The sequence below is a fragment of the Rhineura floridana genome, chromosome 2, assembly GCF_030035675.1.
Source record: "Rhineura floridana isolate rRhiFlo1 chromosome 2, rRhiFlo1.hap2, whole genome shotgun sequence".
Lineage (NCBI taxonomy): Eukaryota > Metazoa > Chordata > Lepidosauria > Squamata > Rhineuridae > Rhineura > Rhineura floridana.
In genome coordinates this window covers 221899953-221909609 of record NC_084481.1, presented here as the reverse complement: position 1 = coordinate 221909609, position 9657 = coordinate 221899953, and the positions used below count along the sequence as shown (strand labels likewise).

At 45.7% G+C, this 9657-nt stretch overlaps 1 protein-coding gene across 2 annotated transcripts; it reads left to right on the top strand.

The window, feature by feature from the left end:
* Window positions 1–736: 736 nt before the first annotated feature.
* LOC133377729 (zinc finger and BTB domain-containing protein 18.2-like) lies at window positions 737–9290 on the top strand. 2 transcript variants are annotated; one of them, XM_061612306.1, is made up of 2 exons: window positions 737–1294; window positions 3006–9290. In XM_061612306.1, the coding sequence occupies exon 2, from the start codon at window positions 3020–3022 to the stop codon at window positions 4448–4450; it is 1431 nt and encodes a 476-aa protein (XP_061468290.1). In that variant the 5' UTR covers window positions 737–1294; window positions 3006–3019; the 3' UTR covers window positions 4451–9290. The 2 variants fall into 2 exon arrangements, with proteins under 2 accessions (XP_061468290.1, XP_061468291.1); XM_061612307.1 differs by lacking the exon at window positions 737–1294 and adding an exon at window positions 1397–2353.
* The last annotated feature ends 367 nt before the right edge of the window (window positions 9291–9657 follow it).

Genomic DNA, 9657 nt, shown 5'->3' with positions numbered 1-9657 from the left:
CAGCTTTGAGCCAATACACATCTTCCTGGATCACAGGTTGCGAGTCAGCGCACTTTCTGGATTTCCAAAGGTCCTCCGCGCAAAACCTCTCCGAATCTGGAGCCGCTTCCTTGATAAGGGAAAAACCAATTAAAGCAAATCCTCATACACAGACTTGTTGGATCAGCTTATATTATTTCCCGGCACGTTTTCTTGCAGTTCCTTGCCTGTGTGTGTGTGTGTGTGCGTGCGTGCGCGCGTAATTCACTCGTCTCCGCAGTGGGTTTCCTTTCGTGCTTGCAAACAAAGTGCCCGTTTCTTTCCAAAGTCTGTAGATACGCAAGGAGTGTATTTTTTCCTTTTTTAAAAGAAGTCTGAACAATATTGCAAAAAAACCCCCACAAATATATCTGCATGCTGCAAACATTTTTTCCTTTTTGCTTGCTTAAACATAACTCTTCCCCCCCCTTTTCCTGCAAAACATTACCGAGGGCTTCACCCCTGCGTCTTCTGATACCCCTCCTCCCTTTCCTCAAATGGTCCCTTTGCAAAGCTCCAGCGGAGTTTGCATAAAAGAAAGCGCCACTGGATGTCTGGACGTGTGCTATCCGCAAGGGCACAAACACCTTCCTGCTTCTCCAGCCCCTGCAGTAGCAACAGCGGCGGCAGCTGGAGACTTGGGATCGGGATGGGGGGGAGGAGGAAAAGGAAAAACGGGCAAGGGGGTGGAGGGGAGGATTTACAAATGCAAAGAAGCAGCTGAGGACGCAACAGCAGCTGCTGTTGCCGCTGCCCAGAACAGAAGCCCTGGCAGGCTGGCGACTTTGGAAAAGGGGGTGGGGAGAGGTGGCGTGTTTTTTTTCCCCTTCAATTATTTTTTTCCCCGAGTTGCGCGTAGCAGACAGGCGCGTCCCCCGGCCGCAGAGGCGTCAGTAGGAGCTGCCGCCGCCGCCAAAGCTGGGGAGAGAGCGGCTGGGTCTGCTGTTGCGTATGAACTGAGAAGGCAAAAAGAGAAAACGCACGCAAGCCGGCATATATACACACACACACACACACATACACGCAGAAAGTATCGCGAGAGCGCGGCGGCTAACAACCTGCTTCACAACACACACGGGAGCGCTGCACCGCCGCTGGGTTGCCAGCAACAAGAAACAGCGCACGGAGCAACCCGGGGAGTGGGGGCGCGCGCGCGCGCGCAGCAACACACATCTGGGGGAGGCTCGGAGTTTGGGGAGCTGAGGGAGGGGAGGCGAAGAGGCTGGCGCACATGCAGGTCTTCAGCAGCACCCCTGAGCAACACCCAGCCAGGCTGGTAAGTAAGCGGAGGGAGCTGCGGCCCGTGGCGGCGGCGGTGTTGTGTGTGTGTATGTATTTAAAGCTTGCACATTCTCCATTGCTTAAAAAGGCCGGGAGGGGGGGTAGTTGGTTGGTTGGTGATGCGTGGTTCTTTTATTCTCCCTCCTTCCAAAACTAGTCCACCACCGACCCTCCATCTCTTCCTGGGAGTTTGGGTTGCACGCGCGTTTGTGTATGTTTGCTGGATGCCTTTTGGTTCCGCTTTAAAACTCTCTGGAGCACAAAGGCCTCGGCTTTTAAAAAGTTGTAAAGAAGTTTGAGGACAGGGGAAGAGAGTGCGGGAGCAAAAAAGGAGAGCATCCAAAGGCATTCTGGATCTCAGATGTGTGTGTTTGTTATATCCCCCCCCCCCAAAAAAGTATGCAAACTGCAACTTCCTAACTTTCTTTTCCTCCTCGCGCTGCTGTTCCCTGCATCTCTCCAAAGGTCAAGCTCTAACGTCCTCCATGACGAGCGACTAGGAATAAGATTTTGTTGTTTAAGCAACTTTCCCGTGTCGGGGCGGGGGGGGGCGGAGGAAAGAGGAGGCGGCGGCAGGGAAGGACTCGCTCAGTTTAAGTCTGAGATTTAATAGATGGCTATAAATGGGGGGGGAGGTCGCTGGAACTTTAAAAGGCAGCAAGCTGTGGTTGGCTGGTAGTTAGATTTGAAGTAACATATGGCATTAAAAGGGGCACAGCTGGAGGTAGCATTTCCATCGCAGTGAAGTCAGAGCAGCTGACTCTCCAGCTTGCGGTGTAATTAGCAAACGGAGCACTCCCTCCCATACGCTCGCTCTTCGCTCGCGCCCCCTCCCAATCTCTCTTCCCCCCCCCCACGCATACAAGGTTCCTTTCGTTACCGGCGAGCAAAAGCCTCTTCTCTTCCCAATCCTTTGGGTGATGTCCACCCACATAAAAAAAAAACCCGAAACACCAACTTGAGGTCTCCCAGAACTTTTTTTTTTGGAGGGGGGGTGCTGTATTTTTTCCCCTCTCTGTGAGCTCTTCAGTTCCCTGCTCTGCAGCTGTTCAAGGTAAGGTGTTTGAGAAACTGCCTCCCCACTTAAGGGTGCCTTAGTGTAGTTAGTTGAGTATAGAGACTTCCTTCTACCCCCCCCCCCCAAATGCATTTTGCTTTTAATAACTTTCAGGGATATCATGAAATGCAGGTTCCTTTTTTTACAAGTGGGAAGGTTGGTTTTTTTTTTTTAAAAAAAGACGGTATGTGTATGATTATTCATGTATGAAGGCATTTGTGCAGGGTGCAGAACACGCATGTTTTTGTAAAAATAGCATGTGTGCAGCATGTACTAGTTTTTATAAAATATCCACAGTGATGTCCTGAAGTTAAGATTTCCAGGAATGCATTAAATGCTAAAGTCTCCCTTCCTCTTCTCCTTTAAAAACTGTGTTAAGACAAAGATTGGAGGCGTTACTTCCTTAGAAGCTTTGGTTTACTTAAGAGTCAAGTTTTTCCTGTTTTTGAAGCAGGTGTTCTGGTGTGGGAGGAATAGCTCTCTTTTTAAAGCAATTGAAACAAAAATGATCGACAGTGGACAGTTGAACTGTTATCTCCAAGGCTCCAGTTACCCCCGCCTCGCCAATCTTGTTTGTTTGTTTGTTAACAGCTGCTTAGAAAGCATGTGGCTTATACAGTAGCATTCAAGTTTTTCCTGTTTTGAACAGGTTATGAAGGAAGAATGGAGTTTCCAGACCATAGCCGGCAGTTACTGCAGTGTCTGAGTCAGCAGCGTCACCAGGGCTTCCTGTGTGACTGTACTGTTTTAGTTGGAGACGCACAGTTCCGAGCCCACAGAGCTGTTCTCGCCTCTTGCAGCATGTACTTCCATCTTTTCTACAGGGACCAGCTAGACAAAAGGGACATTGTCCATCTGAACAGTGACATTGTCACAGCCCCGGCCTTCGACTTGCTCCTCGAATTCATGTACGAAGGCAAGCTGGAGTTCAACAGCCTTCCGGTTGAAGATGTGCTGGCTGCAGCCAGCTACCTTCATATGTACGACATTGTGAAAGTCTGCAAGGGCAAGCTGAAAGATAAGGAATTATGCGTGGACGAGAAGGCGGACGGTGGCAGTGGGGCTCGGCTGGGAAAGGAAGGGCAAGTCCTGGATAACGGAGCACCCTTGGGGCACGAGGAGCTCAGCCCCAGGGAAAAACAGAAAATGGTTGCTGCAGAATATGCAAGAGCCACCGGGAAAGAGAAGGGCAGTGGTTACCCCATCTGGTCTTCTGATCTTGTCGGTATCAACTCTGTGTCAGCTGAGGCAGAATTGGACACCGTGGCAGCTGAAAAAATGAGAGCTCACGTCAGTAGTTCCGTGGGACCTTTGTCCCAAAGGGCTGTTTTTCACCCTTTGGCTTCAAGGGAAGCAGAGTGTGCTTTAGATCTGTCTTGCAAGCCTGTGGCTGGGCGGGATGCCTTGCAGCCCTCCTGCATCTTTGGACAGCTGGCGTCCGACGGCCAACAGCAGCAGGGGAGTGAGCCCCTTGTCAAAGACGAACAAGAGTCCCTGTCGGATGGGGAGACGAGGAGCCTGGAAAGCCACCGCTTCGGGAACTCTGCCACAAGCCTTATGATGGGGCTAGGAAGCATGTTTGCAGGGAACGGCGATTCCCATGTGCCGGAGGAAGACGTCGACCAAGAGCGGGAGGCGAGCGAAGATGACATGGCTTCCTCCGACATCTCAACATCAGGGGTCTTGGTGCCACCAGGCCATATCTGTATTTGCCCGCTTTGCAGCAAAGTCTTCCCCAGCCCGCATGTCCTCCAGTTGCATCTCAGTTCTCACTTCCGTGAGAAGGACGGCTCGAGAACCAGGCTCTCTCCCGACGGTTCGGTGCCCACTTGTGCGCTCTGTGGCAAGACGTTCTCCTGCATGTACACCTTGAAAAGGCACGAGAGGACTCACTCGGGGGAGAAGCCATACACCTGCGGCCAGTGCGGCAAGAGCTTCCAGTACTCCCACAACCTCAGCCGACATGCGGTGGTGCATACAAGAGAGAAGCCGCATGGCTGCAAGTGGTGCGAGAGACGCTTCACTCAGTCGGGTGACTTATACAGACACATCCGCAAATTTCATTGTGGCCTTGTGAAGTCACTGGTGGTTTGAGAAAAGTTCTTCTTGTTGACAAAAGATTTCATGTGCTCTTTATGCCGATTCACTTGGGGCAAACGATATGAGCAAGGAGGGTGGGATAATGTAGGTCTACATTTCATGGGGGAAGGTGGCCCTTATGCGCCACATCTCTCCCACCCATGGCCCTCTGTAAGCCTGCACCTACTGCAAGTCACGTTCTGTGTTTTTTTTCCCTCTCTGTGACAGGTAAGGTGAATCTTGGTCTGTAAAACTGCTTAATCCAAAATCCTTGGATAGAAGCTGATTTAATCCCATTGGTTGGCTTAATAGGTGCATGGGGTGGGTTGCTTTGTGCACCCCTGGTTTTGATGGTGCTCTCTTGCTAAGCTGGAAGTGGTTTTTTTAAAAAAAGTTCTTAAAGAGAAAGAGAATGTGAACCTTGATCCAAAGCTGCACCTTAAGTGATCAGACTGTGCTGTCTATTCAGCAACCACCTCCTCTCCCCCTCCCCCCAAAAATACTGCTCATGTCTACATTGCAGCTGCCTCAGGTGGGCAATTTTGGAATATAATGACTTCTGTTTCTCTCCCATTCTGGATGTAACTTTTTATTTTAATATGCTCCAGACAAATGGAGTTTTGGTGGGGGGGGCTGTCTGGAAGAAAGGCATGTGCCCCTAGGGGAATGTCTAGAATCCTCATGATAACTCAAAAGAGGTCTGGAAATCAGTGTAGGGCAGTTGTGGAAATTCTCTTGACCTTTATCGGCAGGTGTCTTTTGAAACCTTTCCTGCTGAGTTAAGCTCACCTGGCTGCTGTTGTATTTTGCCTTTCATAATGTGTTTTCAACTCCACCTGAACTTGCAATTCTTGTGAATGGCATTGAAATATTCTACAGCTGCCGGGTGCAATCTCTCATGCCTGATTCTGAAAAGACCCCAACATGTGGGTTTTATACGGATTGGGATGCCCTATTGCTAGGGTAGCCAGCTGCAAAAGAAGTCAGGGCTCCTGCGCCTTTAATAGTTGCCTATCAAGCTACACCTGCTGGAATTCCCTGATCTACCTATTAAAGAGTCAGGTGACCCTGCTGTCTTCTGCATCTTTTTAACCCTACCTGTTGTTCACTGTGCATCAAACTTTGAATGTAAATCTGGACCTCCATGCACAGGAGCCAACATGAGGCCCCACTATTATGATCTGTCTGCTGCAAAAAAAAGAGGGGGGTAGGCATGTTCATGGGTGGAGGTCTCAAAATGCTGAAAGTTTGATGTGCTGTGCTTAATGAGATGGGAACATCCTAACAGTGCCATCTTAAGTAAAAACCTGTCCTCTGTTAATGAGAACTCCTCGTTTCTCCTAACAAAGGCCCTTTCCTGCAAGTAAATTCCCACTGGGAGCAAGATCAGGCTGGCTGGTGCTGATGGGAGTTGTAGTCCAAAGCATCTGAAGGGTAACAGGTTGGCCAAGGGTACATTAGCAGCTGATTACATTTAACTCCTGCCATGGAGGGTGAATTAGCAGTTGAGAGCATTTCACTCATGCATTTCAAACTTTGGTTAAAGGCATAGGAATAGGCCTGGCCGTTCTTTAATTTCCTAGCCCACGTCTAGTTTCAGAAGCCTGGTGAAAATACTGAGCGATGAGCCAGGCCAGTGAATGCACTCCCTCACACGCTTAGTGTTTGTGTATGCCCGTGTATGTAAATGCTCTTGCTACATACCCACATGTATGTATATTCATTCTCACATGCTCTTTTGCTTTCATCCGTCTTTTCATGAGCACCAGCATGAGTTGGATCTTTTGAGAGCATCTGCAAGTCAGAAATAGGACGCCAACAGGAGATAAGTGCACCAGTTTTGTTTTGTTTTTTTTGCTTTCTTTTCATCCCTTCCCCCTTTAGGAACTCACTGGGCCTTGCCTAACCCTTGGAAAGAGCACATCTGGTTGGAACAGCTGGTGGAGACCAGCCTGGGGGTGGGGAAGGGTGGATCCAAAGGAATGGGGCCTTGAAGTTTTAAGAAGGGATCAAAGTAAGTGAAGGCGCTGCTACCATATCATTTCTTTAAGGAAAAATGTATTAAGTTTTTTTGTAATATGTAGACCGTTTAAAGAACAGTTTCTTTCAAAGAGAGAGCATCAACGTTTCACAAATACGAGGGTGCCTGTTATGTTCTAGAAAGTTGTGGTCTTGTGTGATGCATGTACTGCTTCCCCAACATTGGAAATAGCTAATGCTAAATTAAGGATTTTTGCTACACTAAAGGTTTAAGTCTTCCCAACAGTTTTCGCCACTGCTTTGTTTTGGTCCTGTTGATATTAACTGTTCATCTTCATAGGTCAGATTTAGCCATGTTTCACTGATTTGTAAATGGTGCGCTGCCTTCACAAAATTGGGTAAATTTGGCCATTCTCATGGTTCACTCCAGGCAAACAAAGCATTGTCGCATTGTTTTTTTTTGGGGGGGGGGTTGTTTGTTTTAGTTATGAGAAATTGAAATGCTGTATAGTTAAAACAAATTTGGGGTGTTACTTCACATATTTCTGCCTAATCCCAGAGTGTCTTTTAGTCTTTAAATATCGGGTTATGCTGCCTTACAGTCATTCAAAGTATATTTTTGCATATGTGAAACTTAAAAAGAAATATCTGTGCTGGAATATAATTTTGTAGCATTGGCATCTAATGAATAGAACTGGAGAAGGATAGCTAAGTCAAATTTACTGGCGTTTTGGGAATACCTTAAAGTGAAACTATCTCATTTGGATTTTTTTTGTTTTTAATTCTAATATTATGGAAGCACTGAAATAGTTTGCCCTAAAGGGCGTGTTATGTTATGCTGCAGAAAAAAAATTGTCCTGCATTTCTAATTACTGTGATTCTCCCATCCACCCCACCCCCCGCACAAAGGGGGGACATGAAGCCACATGAGGGGATGATGTGCTCAGTCAAAGCCTTGTTTGTTTTTTGCCATAACAGTTCCCACTACTGAAGAGGCAACCCTCTGAGATTAAAAGACTTGCCTCTTCAACTATAGGAACTAGTGCAGAGTTATGTGTGTGGCTTGCTTTCTCCTGTGCACATGTGCCCTCTGTTGGTTCCAATCCAGTATATGTAGGAAGAACTGCTATGAAGGAGCAATATTAATAGCAATACAGCAGCTCTGCTTGAGGCAGGAATAGTGGGGAAATCAAGTCCTTTTTGTTCAAATAAGAACTGATTGGTTGCAATTCCTCTTTTATTCCTCTCTTAAATTATGAGTGCACATTTAATGTGAAATTTTACTTCTATTTATAGTACGTCTAAATGGAATTCATTTGTTACTGTACAAAATATTCTTGCTAACATATGCAAGGCATGCTAGAGGACTGTATGCCTGAGATATGTGACTATGGTACTGTGGTCTTACTTCATGTTTTTTTCCCCTTTGGATTGGAAATAGCACTGAACAAAACCTTCAAAAATTAAGTTATTTTTTTTCTGTTTTAAATTTTAAGTTATATAAATATATTTTTTTCCTCCTGATGATACTTGATATAGTATTTATTAGATTTTTTTAATGGATGCTTACTTTGAGCTTTTTTTTTCAGAATAACAGGCTTGAAATCTAATTTTAATTGTATTCTTTACATGTTTAAAAGATGAAAGTGTGAAACAGTGCGTGGAATGTAGCACGCTTTTTGCCCTGATCCCGGTGAGAATTCCTGTATGAGCATGGATCTTTGGTACTTGCAACACAGTGGTGGCTGGTGGCTCCATGTCATTGGGGCAGTGGAATCTGCTCTGGGTTTTAGTCTGAACTTTTGAGGGGATTGCCAAGGTGTTTCAGCTTCAACCAGAGTGGATTTCACTGCCCTACTGACATCAGAGCCACCAGCTGCCATTGTTGCAACAGCTTCCTTGTTAATTGCAACAGAGCAGCTGCCACAAACCTGGGGCTCTCCTCCAGATGTTTTGGACTACAGCTGCTATTGATCCCAGCTAGGAGTTGTAGTCCAAAGCATCTGGAGAGTGCCAGATTGGCGAAAGTGAGGTGCCACTTCAGTGGATCTGCACCTCCTATGGTGGTGAATGGGCAGCGTATGCATGTGCGAATGTGTCTAGGTTTCTGGGTTGGGGCACTTGTTTGTTTCCTCCTCCTTCCATGCTTGTAGAAGGATCTTTAAAAAAAAAAACTTTTAAAAGTGCCATATGACACCATTTGGAGTGGGTTGGTGGAACAGAGTGTCAAAATTAGTTTGCATTTGAGTCTAGAAATTTGGAACTCTGGTGAGGGGCATGCCATGAGGGGTGGGGAGGTGGCAGATGTGTCCAGCTTAAGCAAATTGTTGAAGTGTTGGTTTAGATTGTTATCTCCTAACCTTTCTGGGTTGGCTTTTGTTTTTAAAAAGTTTGCACTTTTGAGAATACTTCTGTTTGTTCTTTGGGTTTTTTTTTTTAAAGTTGCAATAGTTCTGAGCATGTTTTTTAAAAAAGGGTTCCTTACTCTACAAGAAAAGTACTAAAACCTTGCACACATAAGCTTCATTATTATGCGGCAGCTGCTCTGTCTTGCAGAGAACATAATTGGGAAGGCCTTTCCAGCTCCATTTTCACTTTTGATTTCACCGGAGTCAGGATTTTACTGTAATAACTACTTTACTTAAACAAAACACTGGATTTGTCTTCTACTCCAAAACCAATACTGTGAAAATCGTTTTGAAAGGAAAGAGAGAAATTGGTTATTTTTAATTGCTTTTAATCTTGATGCAGTTCAGATTCAAATATGTATATTTAAAGACACTAATTTTTTTGTGGGAGAGTTTTTATAGCATACAGGATGTAGAAAAGCTATTGGAATGAACTATATTTTATTAAAAAAAGTTCTTTCACTGTTTTATAGTGAACTATTTTGCCCCCCTCCTATCCACCTCCCCCCCCCCCGTGTTAGTTCTGTGCTGTGGTTAGCCTAGGTTTGACAATCGCATAAAAAAAAAAGACTTCAACTAAATTCCCTTTAGTGTTTTTTTTCTGTGTGGAGTTTTTCTTCCTTTTTGCAATTGTGTATTGGTATGTGCTGTTTGAAGACAAGGAAAAAAGAAACGGTGACAATCGTGATTGGAACTGCTGTCTGTATTAAATAAAACATGTTAGAGTTATAAACGAAATCTTTTTTCTTTTTGTTTTAAAAATGCATAAAGAAAATCTGTTGGGAGCCACAAAGATTTTGACCCCTTTTTTCCCCTTTCCCCACTGAGGATCTG

What these genes read in the sequence shown, in the direction of transcription:
- LOC133377729 (XM_061612306.1), top strand. Translation starts at nt 3,020, where the DNA reads ATGGAGTTTCCAGACCATAGCCGGCAGTTACTGCAGTGTCTGAGTCAG.